This window comes from Accipiter gentilis, chromosome 5 (assembly GCF_929443795.1).
Source record: "Accipiter gentilis chromosome 5, bAccGen1.1, whole genome shotgun sequence".
In the NCBI taxonomy this organism is placed as follows: Eukaryota; Metazoa; Chordata; class Aves; order Accipitriformes; family Accipitridae; genus Astur; species Astur gentilis.
Window position 1 is genome coordinate 23,075,809 of NC_064884.1, and position 24,533 is coordinate 23,100,341.

Genomic DNA, 24,533 nt, shown 5'->3' on the forward strand with positions numbered 1-24,533 from the left:
GGCCTGGCAGCCTTCTGTTCCACAAACTTTCTATTAGGGACTCAGTCTAACTGGAACAACTGGATGGAGCTGGTTTTCTGCAAAACAGCAGGAAAGCCATATGCTGATTGATAGATGCAAAATGCAGTAAGTAACAGCAACTCTGCCATATTTCAGAGGCCTTGGTCCCATGGAAAAGCTGTGTATATCTGAAACATAGGGCAACAGGATGGAGCGTAGGTATCTGAGCTGAGGGAGACAGACCTTTTAATGGTCACAAAAGAAAGTTTTGTGGTAGATGTGAAGGCTCCTGGGTGAACAGCACCCGGGCATTCTGGAACCAGGTAGAAACAAAGAGGTAGCAGTTCTTCTGCTCTATTTAACTGGCCTTACTTTCTGTACTTCCAAGGAATTGTTTAGTTTTAATTACCAATGCTGTTCACAGATTGTTCATGGTAAAAGAAAAAGGGATTTACTAAGCAAATCATGTATCTGCACATATGAATTCTGCTACCAAAGCTTAAGATACAATTCCGTAAATGTGACCCACAGTATTTCAGCATGTCTTTCTCTTAGCATCTCACTACTCACAGGTTACTCGGCTCCCTGTGGGTTCTTTCTGTTTGCAGTATCCTTAGTTTTGGGTGCTACAGCACAAAGAGAGTGGTTATTATCACACAAGTACTAATGGAATTGATTAAAAGTACAGAAGAAATCGTTTCTGAGGGATAATTTACATAATGGGAGTTATCTTAAGCCTTCATATTGACATTTCTGTTGTTTTATACCTGTGAAATATTAATTTGTGTCTTGAAACTGCTGCTTTTATGTGTACTTTGTAACTTGTCTTTACTGGTCAACAAGCAGAGTAGCAGTGTGGATGCTTATAGGTTCTTCTGATGCCCCCATGTGGATGTCTGGCTAGATCATTCTAGTCTGCAGTTGAAGATGATGGTTGAGTTTTACTGTTAATTTAATAATAATTTATTTCTGTGACATCCATTAATGGGCAAAATAGTTTGACTGTGGGATACCAAAAGTATTTTCGAACTATGCCTTCCATTCTCTATGAAATAGTGCTTGACTATCCCTTTTTTTGTATCTAGCATTTGAAACTATTGTTGACATATTGAGAATAGCATCACACTAACCAGTTTACTTATTTTGTGGGATTCCTGAGATCCAAGAAAATTTTCATTCCATTATTAATGTCCTAATAATAGCTATGATATAACAATGGCCTAATTGGTTTGCCAACATAGAATGACCTAAACCTCATACACTTTGATTTTTTTGCCCCTGTGGATGAATATAATTATTTTCTAACTATCTGAGAGTCTACCTGAGTCACTGAAAGTTAGGGTAGACATGCTGGAACTGTCATTACATGTGACAGATACTGTGACCTTGCTAGTTACAGCAACAGAGACCTTAGGAGGGGCTGATTTGTCTTGCTTCTTGGCAGGGTAGGTTAACTCGCAAAAAGGTCTTCAGTGTAAAAGATGTCCTAATGCTGACCCATGTTTTTTTAGTCTTCCTTAGGTCATAGTCATCAAAGCAGATTTCAGAAGGCAATGACAGACCAGATGAGTGTAATGATAATATAGGGCCACAGCTGTGCTGAAGCAGCTGTTCCTGTTGGCCATATAAACACTCTCACCTTGTGGCTGGGACACTCAAGGAACCCAAATTCCAGTTCTTGTTCCAAAGACCCCTTGTGTGGACTTTTCTAATGACACAGAAAAAAGTCTCAGGCTGGTGGAGGGGCCTGGCACCCAGGACACCCCACTGTCCAGGCAAGTGTCCTGGCCACTAATTTAAAACTATGCTGCCAAGGTTAATGGACAGGTAGCAGGGTTAAGTTTGTGGCTTTCACAGTTTCTTTTTGGTCCTAGGTCCTTAAGTTCTGCTAAGTTGGGCACTTAACATCTTTTTAGGTCCTCTGTCATGCACTGAGACTTTCAAATACAACTACACAGTGTAGATACTTAAGTACTTTCAGAGTTCAGCTCTTGCATTATTTGAGTGTGTTTGAAAAATTGGTTCTAGGTCTCTGATGGTAAATAGAATGCTAACTCCTACTCCTTTGAGTTTGTTCATTTTATAGATGAAGTATTTTCTAGGTCAGAGGGAAAGCTTTGCTTAGTCATCTTAGTTGTGGAACAAATAGATTTGATTCCTATCTAATATGTATATTACTTAAGCCTTCTTTGAAATACCTACTTCATTTTGTTCCTGATACTATTTGATCTTAGAATCATCGGACTTGTATACAGTGGGAAATTACAGTTGTTAGAACCTGCTAATTAACATGATTAACTGAGCATGTAGTGCAGATAAGGACATTTGTTTGGTCTCATGACAGCTGGTCACTGCCTACATTAAGTGTGTGTCTAGGCTGGAGATTTCGCCTCTGACTAAATCAAGTAACAGATTGCTAGTTAAGCTAGATGATGTGAGTGTAAACGGTAGCCAAAGCACTCGAGCATTGTTTGTGCTTATATACCTCCACACCAAGTGCCTGCCACTGTTTTATTCAAAATTTTGTGCATAAGAACTGAAGAACCAGCAATACTAGTGCTTGTAAATGAATATTTTTCCTAACATTTTCAGTCTTGGTTCATGTTTGTTCTTTGTTAGGAAACTGAATTTATCTGGCACACTGAGCCCTGGAGTGTTTAGTCGTGCCTTTCCTTTGCAGTAGATGACAGAGAACATACCTCTTTACTCTGCTTTTACACATTCAGTCTTTTGGAAACATCTAGAGACCTTTATAAAATTTGTTTAATGACTTGTGGTTGATAGCTGATCAATACTCTGATCTTCATTGTGTGAGCTTGCTTCAGAATTCCCCTTAGTTCTGTGCATTTTGGATTTCAGTTCTAGGATTGCTGGGCTATAGTATTATCTCACAATTTTAACTTTCTTACTTCTAAAAGAAGCTCCTTCTTTTTATTCTTTGTGATGTCTAAAAGGTGAAAACTGAAAAAAAGGCAAAGTGGAATAAATACATAAAGATCCACATGCTTCTTTTACACATTTTAAATTAGACTGTACTCATAAAGTGATTATTTTCAATAAAAAACTTTACTTCCTGTTTATACTGAAAGCAGATTGCATGGCATAAAAGATTTAAAATAGTCTACTTATTTCACCTGTAAGCATAGATAACCCAGGATCTTTTCTAATTACTGAATATGACCACTAGTAATGTGAATGGACAAATGCATCTAAAATAATTATGAATATTTGGCTAAATAGCCAATATCTGCTTCCATTTGTAGTACTGATTTTCACTAGAAAATGGATTTATGCAAACTAAAGTACTAAAATAGCTTAGAAACAGATTTTGTCACTTTAGTCATAAAGGACAGTTATCACCTTACTCAATTTAGGCTAAAAAAACCCTAGGGTTTTTTTGGTAGAAAAACACAGACAAACTGGAGAATGCAAGCAAATAAAAGCAAAAGTAAAGCCTAGTATATCCAGCTTTTATTTTCCTGTGTGCATATTCTATTTTTTTTCTTCTGGGAAGAAAATGAAAAAACTTTATTAGTCAATCACCTTTTAAACACCTTTGATTCAAATCTGATAAAGCTTCTTCCCATTTTTGTTTCCCTAGTCTTTTTTTAGCACCCTCTTGGTTTTTGTTGTAGTTCTGTAATGTATTTTGGAACAGGACATGATATATCTGTGCATAAGAAGTGAAAATTTCTGTGCTTAAGTAAAGAAGTTATCGGTGCTCACTTCTGAAAACAATTTACAGCTCTCAATTTATTGACAATTTAATACAGTGAATACAGATAACAGTAGGCATTCCACAAACAAATACTTCCAGTGCCTGAGAGCTTGTGTTTCTTCAGTCTGTCATCTGGGACCTGAGCTAAGCTGGTACAGCTACAGAGAGCAGGACAGCTGGGAATTCGGGACATCACACGTGATGATGGTGGGGCAGGTGGGTTTACGCTGCATGAGCCAGGTGTTTTGTGGCCTGAGAACATGTTTGGTTCAGTGTATGATGACTTGGAAGCTGTTCTAGACGTAAAAGACGTGGTGCCAACCTCATGTTACATGAGTTTTACCTTGGTAAAATCCATGAACTTCTGTAGACTCACACCTGATTTACCACAGCATTCCAGGAGATGCAGTTGAGGATGGAAGAAATTTAAAAGTGTGTGCAACTGGGCCAGGCAAAAGCTTATAGACCAAATCTAGGCCAAGTCATAGAGCAGCATCTTGAAAGCAAAATATAGAAACTCAGGTTCCTTCTTTCTCTCTTTGATGTGTGCTCTGTGCTTTTGTGAGTGTCTAACGAGCTCTGTGTAATGCTGCCAATATTGAATGTTGCTGATTTTGCACAGAATTACAATATATTACCTCCTGAAAGGATCAGGCTGAAGAAGAAATAATAGCAAAGAGGATAAGCAGTTCAGGCATTCATCTTTGTGCTGTATTGCTCGGTGTTCACCTTACTTTTAACCTTGGCATAATAGTTGAAATAATTAATGTATATGGCAAATACTATAAGTGATGAAGGCATTCAAAAGGGATTTTGTTTTGTTTTAAAGAATGCAGTTACAGCATTCCCTGAATCGGGGTAACAGGCATCCTCACTTAGCTTTACAATTATATTTATCAGTATCTCTGCGTTTGTAATTTTTAGTTCAAATTCCGTAGTTATTAGTTGATCATTTCAAGTTAGTTTCGAGCCAAATAAAATCCCAGGTGATTTCAAACAAGGAATTTCACATTAATAAAATGTGAAGCAAGACATTTGCAGACTGGAGCAAGTTCAGTGTGGGGCACCCAGGGAGGTTGGGGGCTAAAGCTCTTGCCCTGTGAACAGACTGAGCAAGCGGGGCTGGTTCAGCCCTGGAGAAGAGATGGCTCTGGGAGGACCTAACAACAGACCCGCAGTACCTACAGGGGGGTGATCCGAGAAGACAGAACCAGGCTCTTCACAGTGCCACATGGTGTTAGGACATGGGACAACAGACACAAGTTGCACCAAGAGAGGTTCAGACTGGATATAGGGAGGAACTCTCTCCCCATGGGGCAGTGGGGCAGGCTGCCCAGGGAGCTTGCCGGCTCTGTCCTGGGGGTGTTTCCAGACCAGACTGGACACAGCCCTGAGCAAGCTGGTCTGACCATGCAGCTGGCCCCGTTGTGAGCAGGAGGTTGGGCTGGAGACCTCCTGAGCTCCTGCATTGGATTATCCAATGATCGTATGATTCCATATCCACATTCTGTATATGAACTAGGGCTCTGACCTGCTGAGTCAGCTGTCTTGGACAGTATGTCCCAAAATTTCGTTTGAAAAAAAAATATTACACTCTTCAAGCTCGCTTCCATGTGCTTTCTAAATGAAGGAGAGGCTTGCATTACTGCGGACACAAACTGATTAGCTGTGAAAGTCTGGGTATTGATCAGTTTTATCTTTGTAACTAAGTTCTAGTCCTTGTCCAGTTGAGAGGTTCACTTAATAGTAATGAAGTATAATTTATCAGACTAGTTCGGCAGAGGTTTTTTTTTGACAGGCGTTTTACTTTTTCCCCCTCCAAATAGTAGTAGAGAGTTAAAGATTTTTTATTGTAATTTTTGTGAATTGGGGTACTTTTATAACCTTTCCACGAAGTCATTATGTAGTCAGTGTAACAGCTAGAAGAAGGCTAGATTAGGAAGTTGGGTTACTCAGAGTCATACCTGAACTTTCCTAGCTGTGAGAGTCCTGCTTTAACACAAGACAGTGGAGAGTCATAAAGGTCAGGGTAGGGAATGCCATGGCCCAGACTTGCTAATGAAATAGGATGAATGTGAGTCCAAACAGAGATTTGATATATTCAGTGTGGCTCCCTCAACTACTTGCCACACCTGAAAGTTGCATCAAAGTCACTTTGATAAAAGGGAACTGTGCTGCTTTATACAATGCAAAGGTACCTCTTTGCATATGTTTCAAATGAGTGTTACACAGTATAGTTATAGAAATATGTATAAAAATGAGATCTCATAACTCTCATTGAAGCCTGGATTTGTTTTTTAAAAATTCATTTTCTCTTCTTAGTTTGTTTCAGTATCCAGCTTTTTATAGTAGAACAATGAGCTGCTTCTCTTTTGTTCCCTATGTGTCTTCAGTCCATCCTCTAGATCTACTCCAAACCAGTGCTTTTCTGTCCTTCACAATTTGTGGACCCCCTGGATTCATTAAAGCAGTAAACATTTTAGTTTTTTTTAAGAAAGTTCCGATGTGCCACGCCTAGTTATCTTTCACAGATTCTGCAAAGGGCCCCTGGACTGCTGGACCCCTGTGGTCTTGCTTGGACCAGTACAGTGCAGATTTGAAAACTGCTGCCAGATCTAGATTTTTTAAATAAATGGGTCACTGTTGGACTACAAACTTCCAAGCAGATTTTGACGTGTCCTTAATAACAAACTTTTATTTTCCAATTATGAGTGCAAAGATTTTACTATCTAACATGTACCATTGTAAAGCAAATACAGACCATTTGATACAGCTGCATGGTCTAAGAATATGCAGGGAACCTCAGCTTTTAATCTCTGCAGTGGACCTTCTGTCTATTTATTGCAATCACTTAGAATCATAGAATCATTTAGGTTGGAAAACACCTTCAAGATCATCGAGTCCAACCATCAACCATGCCCACTAAACCGTGTCCTGAAGTACCCCGTCCACTCGCTTTTTGAATACCTCCAGGGATGGTGACTCAACCACTTCCCCGGACAGCCTGTTCCAATACCCGACAACCCTTTCAGTAAAGAATTTTTTCCTAATATCCAATCTAAACCTTCCTTGGCACAACTTGAGGCCATTTCCTCTTGTCCTATCATTTGTTGCTTGGGAGAAGAGACCAACCCCCACCTCACTACAACCTCCTTCAGGCAGTTGTAGAGAGCGATAAGGTCTCCGCTCACCCTCCTTTTCTCCAGACAAAACAACCCCAGTTCTCTCAGCCGCTCCTCATAAGACTTGTGCTCTAGACCCTTCACCAGCTTCGTTGCTGTTCTGTGGACACGCTCCAGCACCTCAATGTCTTTCCTGCAGTGAGGGGCCCAAAACTGAACACAGTATTTGACGTGCAGCCTCACCAGTGCTGAGTAGAGGGGGACGATCACCTCCCTGCTCCTGCTGGCCACACTATTTCTGATACAGGCCAGGATGCCACTGGCCTTCTTGGCCACCTGGGCACACTGCTGGCTCACATTCAGCCGGCTGTCAACCAGCACCCCCAGGTCTTTCTCTGCTGGTCTTTCTCTGTTGTGACCGAAGTGCGGGACCTGGCGCTTGGCCTTGTTGAACCCCATACAATTGGCCTCGGCCCATCGATCCAGCCTGTCCAGATACCACTTGTAGAGCCTTCTTCCTACCCTCGAACAGATCAACCCTGCCACCCAACTTGGTGTTGTCTGCAAACTTACTGAGGGTGCACTCGATCCCCTCATGCAGATCATTGATAAAGATATTAAACAGAGCTGGCCCCAATACTGGGCCCTGGGGAACACCACTTGGACACCCTGGTACTATTGCATGGCCTGACCCATGTGCAGCTTGCCTTTTCCTTTTTATGCTGTGAAACTGCTTGCATGATTTGGCCTGCTTCCGTAATCTGACTGGCAACCAGAAGGTTAAAAGGACATGATTAGTCCCTAAGCTTATCCCTTGTTTCAGCTGGAAATTTCAAAGCTTTAATGTTTTCGATAGGCATGCAATTTCCTATCCTTGGCTTTTGCTAGCATGACTTTAAAATCCCAGCTGAGGTTATGAAGATTTTTAATACCGCATTTCGTGTGCTTTCTTCTCACCTATTGTCAATTAAAGTACACTTAAAATACCTCATAATCATTAATACAAAAAATGTGGTTTGCTCGCTTGCTTTTTTTTTTTTTTTTAACCTGTTCAATCAGGTCATTTTTTGAGGTATCGTTATAAGGAAAGAGATGCATCATAAGGTAGTCCCATTGGTATGCTAGGCACTTGGAGGGGGCTGCTTGTTAAACAAAAATGTAATTTGAGATTATTTCCACTGCTTCTTGTGGAACTACCCTCTGTTTGGCTGTTGCTGTATTATCTCTACCAGAATGATTAATCCCTTTGGGCCTATAAAGTTGCATATTTTTACCTTTGAAATAGAACAGATTGTACCAGTTGACAACCTCTATGCATAGATAACATTGATATGTACATATTGTACATCAGGAGGAAAGTGTAGATGTGTTAAATACAGCTTAATATTGATTTGTTTACTCAGTTATGTTATCAGTTCTCTTGTTACTTTATCATTTGCATTCTTGATTATCAGAAATATTTTATGAGTAAACAGTTTCTCACATACGTCCTTCATTTCTAGGACTCTAGGTTTATCAAAGGTAAAAGAAACCTTCCTTGATGATAAAATTTGTCATCTTGTTAAAATTTGAAATTGAGCCACTTAAATCATAATGAATCAAGTACTAATGGTAGATTAATTTCCTAATCAGCTGAAACAGTAAGATAGGAAATGAATGGTAATATAAATCAGGTTCTGTCACACACTACCTCTTACTGCAGTGATGTTTAGTTCTTCGCCGAAACATAAGAGCTGTACTTTTCAGAAAGTTTTATGTAAAGTTAAACTACAGGGAAATAGTATGTTCTGATAATTTCACTTAATTAAGTTTCAATCATTTTTCAAATAGTAAATGAGAAAAAGAGAAATATTTATGCAAACAAAAAGATTATAAGTGGTAAGGGATACTGAAATGTATCTGGAATAAAACAAATAATATTAAAGAAATACTATTTTAGTATTCTTTAGTTTGCTTCCCATCTTTGCTGCTAGTATATATTTAAAATTAAGTGTAAGATCTCATTATAATTTAAATTACTATGTATTTATTCAAACGACTAAGTTGTAGGTAGAAGTAATAATTTTTATAATACCAAAATAGTTGAAAAAATTAGATAAGCTTTCAGGCATCTAAAACAGAAGCCCCAAGCTTTAAAGCTTACTACAAGTTGAGAACAATTGCTGAGAGATTAATTAGATTTTTAATAGTTAGACTATCTCTGAAAAAAACTTAGTTGCCAGCAGTACAGTTAAGGTGATGCTAGTCATTAGGGAGGAAAGAGGGGTATTAAGGTGGTGGCCCCTTAGGTAAAAGAGAGAAATAAATATTTTTTTTATAGTTTGTGGAACCAGAAGAGGTTAGCTGGAGCCACTAGAATGTGCTATGAAGTCAATTCCTTCCATTGAATCTGTGCACACACATCTTTCAGATTTTCTTAGGCTGCTTAGCATTAGAGCCATTATCTAAATAGCAGCTCTTGCCTCAGTTGCTGTTAAAACAGAAATGTGCAGTCTGTAATAGGTTCTTGCAGTTGACACATCTCTTGTATCTGGGATAATCAATCAGTGAGTCAATGGGCTCAAATCCCATGAAATCCTATCCCACCCATTTTGTCATTTGCTTAGCTTCCAAAGGATAACTGGGTATTACTTGTGTAGACAGTTCCTAGCTTCAGAAGGAGTCTGAGTCACTCCTCTTACCTGCCATACCTCCCTGTGGAGGTGTCCAGGCTGTTCAAGTTGCTCTGTGCTCTGCAGCTGCTCTAGTCCCCAGGTCACCCTGCCTCCTGCCTCCCTTCCTTACTCTAGGCTGGCAAAGTCAGGTATGGGTAATGCTAGCAGCATATATACACCGTGTATCTCTCTGATCATCAGTGATAGCCTGATGTACTGGCAGAAAAGAGGGATCCTCGTCCACTTGTGCTAAGTAACAGTTTGTCTGTGGTAATTCACCTATGCCTTATCTTTGTATCACAGAGTGAATCTACTGTTTCTTTGTTGATTTGAGTTGTTTGACCTGACTTGGTTAGGAGAATACTTCATTCTTTGCTTGGCGAATGCAAGTCTAATCACAACAAACTGTTTAATGAAAGCTGTTTTTATCCTCTTTCTTAAGTTTCATTTATGACAGCCTTTCCTTGAGCATCTGAGCAACCCTTCCCCATACGGAAAGGTGATAAAGGAGAATCCCTTCCAGCCTCTCTGGCAGCCTTGGCTTGCATAACCAATGTAACGTAAGGAAAAAGCAGATGTCACTCCACATCCCAGGGTGACACTTCTTTTATCGTTACCCATTTTGCATCATGTCTGCAAACATTTCTTGCATGAGTTTATTCCTCTGGCTCTACTATTGTTTTTTTAGGTGGGCTGCAGTCCCTCTCATGGCTCCTTACCCACCCATACTTTTGCAGGTGTTATTGTATTGGGTTTGCATGGCAAGGTTTTGGTAGCTAGGGAGGGGGTCTACACGAGTGGCTTCAGTGAGAAGCTGCTAGAAGCTTCCCCTGTGTCAGATAGAGCCAGTGCCAGCCCGCTCCAAGATGGACTCACTGCTGGCCAAGGCCAAGCCCATCAGTGATGGTGGTAGTGCCTCTGGGAGAACATACTTAAGAAGGGGAAAAAGTTGCTGCGCAAGTGCAGCCAGAGGAGAGGAGTGAGAATGTGTGAGGGAAACAACCCTGCAGACCCCCAGGTCAGTGAAGAAGGAGGGGGAGGAGATGCTCCAGGCACCGGAGCAGAGATTCCCCTGCAGCCCATGGGGAAGACCACGGTGAGGCAGGCTGTCCCCTGGCAGCCCGTGGAGGTCCATGGTGGAGCAGATATCCACCTGCAGCACGTGGAGGACCCCACGCCGGAGCAGGTGGATGCCCAAAGGAGGCTGTGACCCCGTGGGAAGACCACGCTGGAGCAGGCTCCTGGCAGGACCTGCGGATCTGTGGAGAGAGGAGCCCATGCTGGAGCAGGTTTTCTGGCAGGACTTGTGACTCCATGGGGGACCCACGCTGGAGCAGTGTGTGAAGAACTGCAGCCTGTGGGAAGGACCCACGCTGGCAAAGTTCATGGCGAACTGTCTCCCATGGGAGGGACCCCACGCTGGAGCATGGGAAGAGTGTGAGGAGTCCTGCCCCTGAGGAAGAAGGAGCGGCAGAGACAATGTGTGATGAACTGACCCCAACCCCCATTCCCCGTCCTCCTGCACCACTGGGAGGCGGGGGAAAGTAGAGAAAATCAGAAGTAAGGTTAAGCCCAGGATGAAGGGTAGGGTGGGGGGGAAGGTGTTTTAAGATTTGGGTTTATTTGTCATTATCCTACTCTGATTTGATTGGTAATAAATTAAACTAATTTCCCCAAGTTGAGTCTGTTTTGCCCGTGACAGTAATTGGTGAGTGATCTCTCCCTGTCCTTATCTCGACCCATGAGCCCTTTGTTGCATTTTCTCTCCCCTGTCCAGCTGAGGAGGGGAGCGATAGAGCAGCTTTGGTGGGCTCCTGGCATCCCACCACAGTTACCCAGGTCTTTCCCTTCATCTCCATTTCTCTGTCTTTGCCGCATGGCGCTCTGCAGGCCGTACCAAGTCTATAGTCACCTGAGATAACTACCAGTAGTATCTGCTGAGTGATCCGTACTTTCTTTGTGCTAAAGGTCACATAACAACCTGTTACTCCATTTGCTGCTGGGGTTTTTTAAGGCATCTCCTAGTAAGCCTGCCAGATGCAGAGGACTGGCCTTAGCCTACAGCCTAGATGAAAGGTGAAGTACATCTTGCTGATGGCCATTGAAGAGATGAGAACTGAAGCATCAAGAGCCTAAGTCATTCTCCTCTGTGCAAACAATGCAGAGGGAGAGTAAGAGGGAGAGCGAGCAGGAGCTGCTTTACAGGATCTCTACCAACAGGCTTTTCTGGGGTGATCTTTGAGTGGCTGACAGGGCTGGTGTCAGGGCCATTCTGTAACAGCACAGTGCAAACCAAAGGTAAATGTACAGGTAAATCTGGGCCACTGCTTCTTTCAAGACTGGAACCCTAAGGTGTCCAGGTCTTTGGACCTGATGTTCTCCCTGAAGGCGAAACAAACAGAGCAGCTACAAGGTTAGAGGGTCACTCAACATTTGTTCTTCAAAAGGAGCCTGGCAGCGGTGGTGCTTTTGTGTCAGCAAGATGGTTGTGTTTTATAAAATCAGTTACAGGCCTGTCCCTTTCTTTTTGTTCTGTATTCCACATCCATTTTACCATTATTTGATTTGTTTTAGAGCCCGCCTGTGTCATTCACAGTGCTTCCAAAGAGATGCTGTCTGTGCTCTTAGTGTAATCTTTATTTACCTCTGAGTCAAAGTCTTCTTAGTCTTAGCATGTTCAGAAGTTTGAATGCAGACTTCAGGGTAAAACTAAATGTAAGTGCTGTACTAAGTTAAATAAGAGAAGCAGCATTTGTAACTGGCACTCATTATGGCTGTTACGTGGTAAAACTAAACAGATTTGCAGAATAAATTGAATGTATCTACAATGTCACTTTATTCTAAATATAATACTTTCTAAGAAAGGGTTTCCATCTTAATACGTACTTCATGGTAATTGGTTTCTGAAAAGCTGTCAGCATGAATTGAAATTATCTCATACCAATATGTCTGTTAATACTATTGATTTTATTAGATGTAGAAGAGATCAAAATTCTGCTGTTAATACTAAGTAGCTTATAAGCCTTACCAACACTGTGGCTGATTACAAATTGTTATTTACAAACCTGGTTGTGATTTTTTCCATTAAAGAAGATTTAATAATATTGATGTGAACTTAAGAAATAGGAAAGAGACTCTTTCTATGTGTAAAATATGTTTGTATCTTGTTGCAGCCAGACTTTCTCTCCCCTGCACCCAAGTTCTGATGCAGGTAGAGTGAACAGAGGAGCAACATGTTCCCCTGAAATGTTACAAGTTTTAAATTGTTGGATTTTTAAATTATAATTTTTTTAACAATTTAAGTTATCGTTTTTACATTGGAATTTTTAAATTGTTACATTAAAACCCCCAGCTTTTTATGAAGCATTCAAGAATTTAGTTGGCATTGAACTATTGAAATTGCCCAGATAGCATAAAAATGGAAGTGAATTGCAAAGGGTGAGAATTTCCAGAGAGATTAAGAACATGAAACCTGACACTACAAGTGAAATTTCTGAGATTTTTGGAGTAATGCTATGAATTTCTCTTTCAGAAATTCGGAAAATGCTGTGTACTTAGCCCCCTAGGCCTTTTTTCAGGTCTTTCCTTCGTAAAGAAAAGGTTTCTCACAGAAAGAGAGGAAGTGCTCTGTCCTTTAATAATGATGGTGCAGGGAGGAAGTTCAGGTTGCTGCTCTTTCTGTCTGTCACCTGAATGCTGCTGAACAGATAATAATGAACACTGGATACTTTTTTTTTTCTGAGTTAGTCCTTCCACTTGACCACCTATCTCAAATTCCCTATTAATTTCAAAATCGAATTCATAATTGGTGGGTTGGACCGATTTCTTTTGTAGATATACTTATGTGACACCTGCTTGTGGTGGTGGAAAGCTATGATAGTGTCCAAATATAGAGTCTGTTTCTCATACCATGGTGGATCTAATATTTTTTTTTATGAGTGCACTGCTAAGATTTTTTTTTTAAAATAAATATTTTAAGAGATCTGATGAGAATTACTGCCTGTAAATTGCAAGCAGTCACCAGTTTGCTTTGCCTCTGCTTTTCAGCTTCTCACAGTATTCACCCAGTCCAACTTAGCTTTGTCTGCATGTGAAACCATCCCCAGCTTTGACATGGAGCCCTTTCCTCTGCAACAGACTGTCAGTCTTTCTTTATCTCTGAGCCTAGTAAGGCCACCAAGGAGAACATAATTTTTTCATACCTGGCTTAGAGCATCTTAATTTTACTCCATAATATTATCTGGTATACATTCTAATATTCATTAATTAAGCCCAGAAACTATTTTTGAGTCTTATTATAAGGTGGATTGTAAAATAAAATACAATTATCCTGAACTGTGTTGTTTTATTTGTTACTTTTACTCATAAAAAACTATCAAACATGGCTTTCTCTTTTTAAACCCGTGCTGCTTAATGTTTCTCATGTAATAGACAGCCAGGTATGAAAGTAAGTCTAAAATGAAAAAAATTCCTCATAAAATGATAAAGCTTTGAATTGATGAACTTGAAATTTATGAAGATTTCTTATCTGGTAAATGAGGAACCAAGAAGGGGAGAAAAAAGATCTAGATATGCATAAAAGAGGATCAGCTTTATTAGGAAAGGCAAAAATTATTCTGTAGTTGAGACTTGGGTGATCTGAATAGGCTTAAAAGCTTCTTTAAATGATGGAATAAATATGTATTAATATATGCTGAAATCTATAAGGAAAGATGTATTCATAGTCATTGTGTGTCATAGAAGTTTTTAAAAGAACTACTAGCTAAAGCACTAAAATTATCTAAAACGCATACAAGGTAATAATACATTAGTGACTTTGCTGCAGACCAGTCCAGAGATAAATCATCTAGTAAGACTTCTGAATATTTTCATCTTTAATCCTGATATATCACCACTAAGAGCACTAGCTTTCTGCTACTGTCTGTATCACTGATGGAAGATTTATTACCTATGTTTACAGTGATAAAAGACTTATCAAAAATGTTTTTAAGATGCTATGTGAATCTCAAAACTGCTACTCTGTCATAACTGGATTAAGATATAGTAGCTTTTTTAAAGTCATGAATATTTTGATTACCAAGAAATACCTACAGAATACCAAAGTGCTATTTATATTTGCAGACACAATCTTTGCTTGCCTCAATATTTCTGCTCTTTTTTGTTTGTTTGTTTGTTTGTTTGTTTGTTTTTCCAGGACACAATATAGAACTATGATAGCAACTGGAGGAGTCATAACAGGACTGGCTGCCTTAAAAAGGCAAGACTCTGCCAGATCTCAGCAACATGTAAATCTTGCCACAGCACCAGCTTCTGAGGAGAAGAAACCAGTTAGACGCCGGCCCAGGGCAGATGTAGTAATTGTCAGGGGCAAAATCCGTCTCTATTCTCCATCGGGATTCTTCCTTGTTTTGGGAGTGCTTATCGCGTTCTTTGGAATTGCAATGGCCATCCTTGGATACTGGCCCCAAAAGGAACAGCTTTTAGGATCTGAAGATAACCTATCTGTAAATGAAACCCAGGTCCTGAGAAGCCAAGGAAGCATTTTACTTCGTTTCTTTGAACAGCATGTGCACTCAGATAAGATGAAAATGCTGGGCCCTTTTACTATGGGCATTGGAATCTTTATTTTTATTTGTGCAAATGCCATTCTGCATGAAAACCGTGACAAGGAAACAAAAATCATACACATGAGAGACATATACTCCACTGTAATAGACATCCACACCCTGAGGATTAAGGAACAAAAGCAGCTGAGTGGTGCCTTCACTGGCTTGTTGGGGGAAGGAGAACTCAGGCACAGCGGGAGCTCGTGTGCATCGCGGCTGGCTGCGAACACAGTTGCGCCTTTCTCTGGCTTCAAGAGTAATTTTAGAATGGATAGTTCTGCTGAAGAAGATGAGATTACCCTAAATGAAGATAGGACCGCTGGTAGCCTCCTGCCACCTCTGCTGACTGAGCAATCTGGTTCACTCTTTGGACTTTACCCTCACTCCAGCAAGGCTTCAGATGACAAAACCACTAGCTCTTTGAAGTGTGAAACAAAATCCATTGTATCATCTTCCATTAGTGCTTTCACGCTGCCAGTAATTAAACTGAATAACTGTGTTATTGATGAGCCCAGTATAGACAACATAACTGAGGACTCGGAGATCACTAGGAGTCCGTCTAGAAATCTGTCAATGGATTCTCTGGCCATTCCACTAACTGATACTAATGAATCCTACAGACCGACTGCTACCATGCTGCCGCGACACAATTCATTTGTGGACACTCCATCTGATCAGTTCAAATCTTCTATGACTCTAGGACCAAGCACAGGAAAGCTTTTATCCCCTGGCACTGCCAGGAAACAGTTTGGGTCCAACACATCTTTGCATCTTCTGTCTTCACATTCAAAGTCTCTGGACTTGGACAGGGGTCCGTCTACACTCACTGTCCAAACTGAACAAAGGAAACACCCCAGCTGGCCTAGACTGGATCGGAGCAACAGTAAAGGGTATATGAAACTAGAAAACAAAGAGGACCCAATGGATAGGTTACTTGTGCCACAAGCAGCAGTCAAGAAAGACTTTACTAATAAGGAAAAGCTTCTTATGATATCAAGATCTCATAATAATTTGAGTTTTGAACATGATGAGTTTTTGAGTAACAACCTGAAGCGAGGAACTTCTGAAACAAGATTTTAATATTTAAATTGCAATTTAGAAGATGTCATATGGTATTTTTAAAAAAACCCCAACATTTTGACAAGTGTTTCCTTTTCAGTGAGACTAGTACAAGCCTGTTTTTAACCAAACGCTTAATAGCCCATTAAAATTGGCTTGTGTGAACAGAGATCTTCATCTTTGTAATGCCGAGAGTTTTTTGTCTTAGTAACATACAGCTGCAATACTGTACATTATCATTGCTCAGAGTTTTGGTATGACTGATTCCAATTTTTCCCAAGTCATTACTTCTTTTGTTCCGTTTAAGCATGTTACTTTTTATCAATTTGAGTCCAGAAGCCTACATTAGGAAAAAAGCTCCATTTACCTGTGAGTTCTGTTTATTTAATGACTGCAAGAGTCTAAAAATGGTGCTTGTGGTCTAGAATGGGAAGTGAGCAGGAGCACATACTGGAATTGTCAAATCCAGGCCTTTATCCTAGGTGTTGTCTTTCACATACAGTACATCTCGGTAACTGATGTCTTGCCATTGTCATTGTGAGGAACTCGTTTACATATTGGGGTGGGTGGATAGAAAAGAGTGGGTATAATTAAAACCATTTTTGTGAATTCATTGTAATTGGTCAAGTTGAATACCAGTGTTGTGAATTATTAACTACGCTTTGTACAATAATCTTTCTACATCCATTGTTATTTAATCCTGTAATTCTAGGAAAACATATATAAAGTAAGAAATCTGAAAATTCTTCTGGGATTAGTTCTCTAAACCACTTTGATTGGCAGCAGTTTTAAAATGAAAATACACAGATTCAATTAAAATCTTAGGAACATGATGAATGCCAACAGGATTTTAGAAACATGGTGTATAATAAGATGATATTGTGACATGCATCTGAGGAGAATAATGGAAAATGAATATATTGCCTCTCATTACAATAGCAAGAAGCTAAATAACTAGATCTCTGTGTTCAAAATACTGATACAAAGCATACAATACAATATGTATACTAACATAGTATGAAAGCCCCTTGCCTAAATTTTGATTTATATATTTCACGTAATTATTGGTGTGATGGTTCAGTGGAGGCTTAGCTGTGGCAGTTTGCATTACAAGATTTTGCAAAAGGAAGTGACATTTAAAACAATGTTTTTCTTAGCAAAGCAAGCTTCACAGTTGACAGTTGTAGGCTATTGCTAAAGAAAATGAGAATTTGAATGTGCATACCAGCAGGTTTTCACATATTTCATTGAGGTATTTAGGCCATGATCCTGCCATGACAGCCACGCTAGAGAATGTCACTTCAAGCTGCAAGGCTCATCTAACAGGATGTTGGTCTTAATTGGTCGGTTTTGATATATTCACTTAACCTAATTACTCAGGAATTATTTTTAATGGTTTTTCCCAAAAAGAATCAAACCTGTTCAGATGTCATTGTTCTTCAATTACTTTGATTATGAAAGATCAAAGATAAAAATACCCGCTTTTTTTTTTTTAATATTCAGCTCCATATTTCAACTGCGCGATGTTTATGTATCAGGAGCATTACTTGCTCAGTGAATTGAGGCATAGTGTTAACTGTTAGAACCTCAAGCCTATATATTGTAACAGAGTTGGCTAAATATTTTGCTATGAAGCTTTTAATAACTTTCTGGTTTGTGTTCTTAAGACATTTGCTATTTTTTGAAATAAAATAAAATGTCTATCTACGTATATCCATTGTAAGATCTGTTTTTCTTTATGATCTCAAATCTTCCATATCAAAGTATAATTAGGTATCATAACTTTGTATATAAAGTTGCGCTTAATATATTAATATTAGCTTGCCACTGGGTATTTCGCTGTGACAAATTGATTTCAGCGACATCCCTACACATGTAAAGGCTGAATATTTTTTCTTCCATGTAATGTGAAATGTATTCAAAGTGGTTTTGATATAAGGAAATTTTGTATAAAAAGAACATCCTGTTCTTTTTAGTTTGGCAGTAAGTATTCTTATAAAAATGGAAAAAACTATTAAAGACATGAACGGTGTAAGCTTTTATTTCCTTAATAGCTACATTAAATCATAGCTTAAAAGACTTTTTTTGGGTACCATCATATGTGGGAATAGTGGTCCTTTTCTAAGTATAGCAGGGCATGAGCTTTTAATTTTAACATAGATACCTGGTACTGAAAAATGTACTCACTTTGCAAAAATTTACCCACTTGGGAGACCAAGGTAAAGCTACTGACTTAAAGCAAGAAATCAAAATAGCACCATAGAAAGAAACAATGTGGTTGACAGACCAACTACAAAAATATTCCTGAATTACCCCTAAATGGAATATTTCATTCAGATAATCACGGGACGGTTGAGGTGGAAAGGGACCTCCAGAGGTCCTTTGGTCCAACCCCCCTGCTCGAGCAGGGACACCTAGAGCCAGTTGCCCAGGACCGAGTCCAGCCAGCTTCTGAATATCTCCAAGGACGGAGACTCCACAACCTCGCTGGGCAGCCTGTGCCAGCACTTGGTCACCCTCACAGTAAAAGAGTGTTACCTGATGTTCAGGCAGGACCTCCTGTGTTTCAGTTTGTGCCCATTGCCTCTGGTCCTGCCATTGGGCACTGGCCTCTTTTCAGAGCCTGGTTCCTTCTTTTTTGCACCCTCCCTTCAGGTATTTATACACATCAATAAGATCCACCTGAGCCTTCTCTAGGTTAAACAGTCCCAGCTCTCTCAGCCATTTATCATAGGAGAGATGCTCCAGTCCACCACCGTTGTGGCCCTTCACAGGACTGCCTCCAGTATTTCCATGTCTCTCTTGCACTGAGGAGCGCAGAACTGGACCCAGCACTCCAGGTGTGGCCTCACCAGTGCCTTACAGAAGGGAAGGATCCCCTCCCTCAAGGGTAATGTAGGACCTTGCATCCTTCCATACTCCTTTGGTAGTTCCAACTCAAGCTCAAGTTAGGAAGACTTGTAGATGTTCAAAAGGCCTGAGCACTAGTCTTCACATATAGAAGTCAGAAACTGCAGTAGGGCAAAGATGTCTGTATGCTTTGCAATATGTGGGAAGAGTTAGGAACCTTACAGTGGCCAAAACGGGAGCCATGTACAGTTGGCAGACAAGGAACTGGTGAAGACAAGAGCATGTCTTGAATTGCATCTTTAGGGCATAAATATATTCAATCTGTTGTTGATCCTGTTCACAGACTTTTTTTTTTTTTTTAATTCCATTTCTGTTATCAATACTGTGTGCAGCCCACAATGAATTGCTCTTCAGAGAAAATAATTGTATAACTACACCACAAGCCTTCTCATGGAATAAAAACCTAAACCTCGTGTCTAGCCAGAGGAAATATTATGGTACTGCATCCTTTGGATGTAGTAACTCCAGAAAGAAAGAATTTAGATCGTGCAAGCAATAAGTTTGCTCCTTCCTCTGCCTAAGACTATTTAAAAAAATACATTTTCTACCTCTCAGGTAAGGATCTTAATCACCGCCTATCGATTAGACTGATGTTCTGTCCCTCCCTCTTGGGCAAAGCTGCTTCACTCCACTCATTTACTGGGCAAGTTTCATCAGGAAATAAAGAGAATGGCTCTGCTGTGACAGAGGAGAAATGCTGGGTTACATTGTCTCTTCCAGGATTGCTTCTACATTTTACACGTAATGGTCACTGGATAAAATCATTGAAACAGGGACTGGATTCTTGCCAGGTTGATATTTTAACTGCTCCCCCAGGAAGCCCCGTTTACTCTGCCTGTGACCAATGAACCTGACCCTTCCAGGCAAAGCGGCGCGGAGTTCAGCCGGAGGGACTGGCAAATGCTCCAGCTGCTCAGTTGCGCAGGGCTTGGTGGATGGGAAGGCATGGGTTTTCTCAGCAGCAGCAGGATGTTGACGTGGTGTTATGCATCCTGATGGCTGCTCTAAAGCTTGGGCTGTATAAAGGATGGAAAGGCGAGCTGGCACCACCAGTCCGGGTTTGAAAGGAAGTGAAATTTAATATTGTAACTGAGCAGAATTTTCAAAGCTGCCAGTTTTGGAGGTAGGCATCTACATCTGTCCCACTTCATATATTAGACAGCTAAATAGTTTTTTTGCAACCGTATCAGAGTGCCTTTCTCAGACCTAGAGCTGATTTTACTTATCCTTAAAACAGAGCATTACTAGTCCTTTAGTTTCTGCTGAGTGAAATTTGGGAAATAGTTTTAGGCTACAGCAGCAGTTTTCTCTCTGAAAAGCTTTTCAGGCAGCTTGTAGAGTTCCTGGATAGCTTTAGTCTTAACGCTCCTAAGTTTATTCTTTCTGTGAGTCTTTTTCTGACCCTTCCAGGAACTTCTGCCTTCATCTTCCCAGCACTACCTTTTTTTGTTAATTTTCCTGCCAAATATGGCATTATGATGAGCAAGGGGAAATCTTTTAGCAAGACTGTGTGCATGTATATATGAGAATGCAAATGGAATAAATGGTCTATTAAAATGTAGGAGTGCTCCAATTAGTACAATTTAGCTACTCAAGGGCAAGTTCATGCCCTTTGTTTAAACCTTTACAAATTAAACTCAGGGGCAAATTAATTGCAGTTATCACACCTATCACATGTTTAACTTTCAGATCACATTTATTAGCTCTTTCATCAATGTTCTATGTATGGTGATGTTGAATTGTTTTGTATTCTAGGACTCAATATTTCAAATTAACCTCACTGGAGTATTTTACTCATTCTGTAAAGCCCAGTTTTTAATGGTATTACTTGTCTGACAGTTACCAGAATTACAACCCTGAGCCTTGTAAAGAATGGAAATCTGATAGTTACAATACTTTTATTTTAGACTAGTTTGTTGAAATTGAAATATAAGAACCTACTGTATTAAACAAAAAGTTGTGTGTCTAATCTGTTGTCTTGGTCCTAATTCAGGTAGATAATGCTTTAGAGGAGAGTAATTTACAATCACTGTGAATTTTCCATAGGAAGAATCATAAAACCATTGTTGTCCCTTATCAGTTTTTATTCCAGCTAGTGTAATTATTCAGGATGGCATTCACAGAAACATCTAATCCATTTCTGAATCCCACTAAGCCCTTCGGTCTAATAATATTGGTTTTGAAAACTACTGCAGATTAATTATGACTTGCCAATAAATACATTTCCCTTATCAGCTGGAAATTCTTATCGGCACTTTAATTTCATTGCAACAGCCAACTGCTCTCCTATTAAAAAAATGTACCAGGAATAACCTGATATCTATTGTAAATGTATTGATGTTTCTGGGTGTTTGTTTTTCATATTTTGAAGCAATTAATCACTCTAGTTGCTCAGAGTTATCCTGTGATTCACTGTACAACTGGTTTAGCACTTAGATCTTTTTGTTCTCAGAATAGGTTCCTCCTTTGTAGGCAATACTGTATTTATTTTGGCCTCTGATTACATGTTTTTTCACTTTTAATATTAAATTCCATTTCATTCCAGCCCATTAAGACAATTCAGTTTTCCTTCTGATCTCTTTCATATTGATAATACTTACCCACTCAGGCTATACGGGCAGTCAGTGCAGCCCAATAGGAGTAGTAAGATTGCTCTTTGACATGAACTGAAGTGTGGTACACAAGGCCAACCTGGTGATTTGTTTCAAAGGAACACTTTCAACCTGGAAAAGACTGCTTTTAGCCACACCCTTAGTGACTTCTGAGAATTGCATCAGCCCAAATGTACATTTTTCTTAAATCTGATCATAGATGCCATTTGGAAAGATTAGTTCCATGTCAGATCCTTGAAAAACTCCACTAATTACCTCTCTGAAGCCTTACACATTCCCTACCAGCTCAACTTGTCGCTTTCACATTTGATGGTTAATACTCAGCGTATTTTTCCTCCTAATTCTCTTCTCCGGCTTAGCTAATAATTTAACGTGTGCTACTGTATGAAATGCTTTGCTGAAGTCAGAGCAGATAAGATCTACTGCATATGTTGTCTAGAAAATTATTATTTTAAAAAGACATATCAGTTTAGTGTAGTATGATCTGTCTTTGGCACATCTACTCAGCATCTCACCCTGTTTTCCATTTTCATTCTTGTCTTTAGTGCCTTGAAATTTTTTTTTTCTGAAGCCTTCCATACTACCCAGATCTTACTGACAAGTTTGCAAGTGGACAGATAACTCCTCGTTTCCTTCCTTCTGCCATTTCATAAATAAGGTTTAAAGGATTACTACTTTTAATACACATTGCCTTCCCTCTCTCTGTCAACTCAGTAGATGTATTGAAATTCCTTGCTATGATGTGTTACACGTGCCAATTTTTTCAGGCTACTGTAATGGAGATTATGTGCCCCCACACCGTGAGAGCATTCAGGGCTTAAATTTAGCTTTCTCATAGGTGAGGATTTACACAGCTTCATTTTCACACTTTCTTTCTTCCATTTTCCACGCTTCTCTATCTCCCATTTCCAGACTTTTTTTCCTACTAGTCACCTTACCTTTCCTCTGTTTTTAATATGGTTAACCTAGCTGAAAAATGAGGCAAAGTACTCACTTAGTATATAGGCTTAATCTGGAACGAACCTGTCACTTTTAGTGGTTTTGGTGGGTTTGTTTAATTTGAAAATGAGTTAAAGGGTGGCTGAACATGACACTTCACGCTTTGCGGTGTGTTCCCACACTCACTGTCTGCTCCGTTACATACACTTCCCCACTATTTTTCCTTGCTTGTATGTGTTTGGGGTTTTTTTATTTCAATTTTGGTGATGCTGTCATTAATCCAGATGGGTCTGGAATTATCTCCGGAAGCTTCCTACAGTCGAGTTACACATTTGTGTGCTATTGGTTTAAAAAAAGGTCTGCCTTACCTCAAGGACAAATCACCAGCCTTCCTGCCTGGCTGATTTCAGTAACTACTTTTCTTCTGAAAATTATCAAAATTTGTTCAGCTGAAATCAACACTTTACTTGGAGTCCCACTGTAGTTTATCTTTTTTGTTTAAAGTTAATTGGATCAGCTCATGAGCACTTGAGTTTCTAGGAGCATCTTGTCTACAGCACACGCAGTGCTTAACAAAAGCCTGTTGGTGTTTGCTACAGCGATTGTTTGTGGTAGACATCTGTCGGCTCTTCTGCCTCGGGATATCTCTGCTCAGTTCTCACAACCACCATTTGTTCACAGTCTTTTTTTCCGGGAAATTCAGTTTTCCACAAGGCAAAGGTAAAAATGCAAGGTAAAGACAATATTTCACTTGGTTAGCAGTGATCAATATACTTCTGCTTTTTAATTCAGTCATGACAGGGAAAAATACTCCTGTGCCTTCTAGCTACTTATCTTGACTGTCTGGAGGTCTTAAGTATTTGTGCAATATAATTCTGAAAGCAGTGAGCCAAAACCGAGTACCCAAGATGAGAATATAACATTGTTATGTGGACTTAATGGAATAGATTTAAGGGAATATAATAATTTCAGTATTAACCTCTATAGTTTTCTTAGTATAGTCACAAAATTTCATTTTTCAGTCCAACTGTTGAATATCTACTTCCACTGATCTGTCTTCACTGGGAAGTGGCTTGCTTCTCTGTGTAAGTTCAGTTTTGAAATGATCACCATACAGAAGCACTTCATGTAACTCTTTCCAAGGTGCATTTCTTAGCATTTTTCAGAAATAATTATCAATTTAGGCATGTTCTATTGCACCTCGAAGGAAAGTTGCTCCAATTTGTTGTGATTACTGTCTTATTGCAGTCACTAGTTTTTCAAGGGTCTCAATGGATTCAGATAAAAAAGTGTGGATGACGAGTATGGAGAAGATCAGCTACTATCACATAATACAGTTAAACTCATCTTGCACCTGTAGAGAATTCTTTATCATTTTAACAGACAGGAAGCACTCTGATATATGAAGTGAGCGTATTGTATTATCTCCAGCAAACAAGTGTTCTTTATCTCTTTATGGGGACTAGGAAGAGGATTATACTTATAGCTTAACTAAATGGCAGTACCCTTTGATTCTTGTGTAGAGGAGTCAGGTGAATATAATAGATTAGGAAGCGTTAGGAATTAATAAAATGGACCCCAGACTCTCATTAAACTATACTCTATAAATCTGTATGCCTTATAAATAACACTGAAATGGAGGACTCTTGCTTATTGTCACAGAAAACAGTCCTGGTCATTCTTCTAAGGAAGACCTGTTTCCTGTCTGCTGACTTTTTGAATGAATGTTTTTATCTTTATAACATTGATACCTATCTCCCTGTTATCTAGACGGGCAGTTTTGCAAAGTTTTCATGTCTTTCCTTAATGCTTCATTTTACACTGCATTTTCCTTTTGCAGGTAGGACAGGTTAGGGCATTTCTGGAAGTCATTAAGAACTCTCTGATGTTTACAGTTGCACCTATATCCCTTT

At 39.6% G+C, this 24,533-nt stretch overlaps 1 protein-coding gene across 1 annotated transcript in view; it reads left to right on the forward strand.

Annotated features, from left to right (window-relative positions):
* TMEM200A (transmembrane protein 200A) overlaps window positions 1-17,820 on the forward strand; it is a 57,017-nt gene extending 39,197 nt beyond the window's left edge. Inside the window, exon 2 of the mRNA XM_049801490.1 lies at window positions 14,689-17,820. Coding sequence (XP_049657447.1) covers window positions 14,705-16,180 — 1,476 coding nt within the window. The 5' untranslated portion in view covers window positions 14,689-14,704 and the 3' untranslated portion in view covers window positions 16,181-17,820. The remainder of the gene's footprint in view (window positions 1-14,688) is intronic.
* The last annotated feature ends 6,713 nt before the right edge of the window (window positions 17,821-24,533 follow it).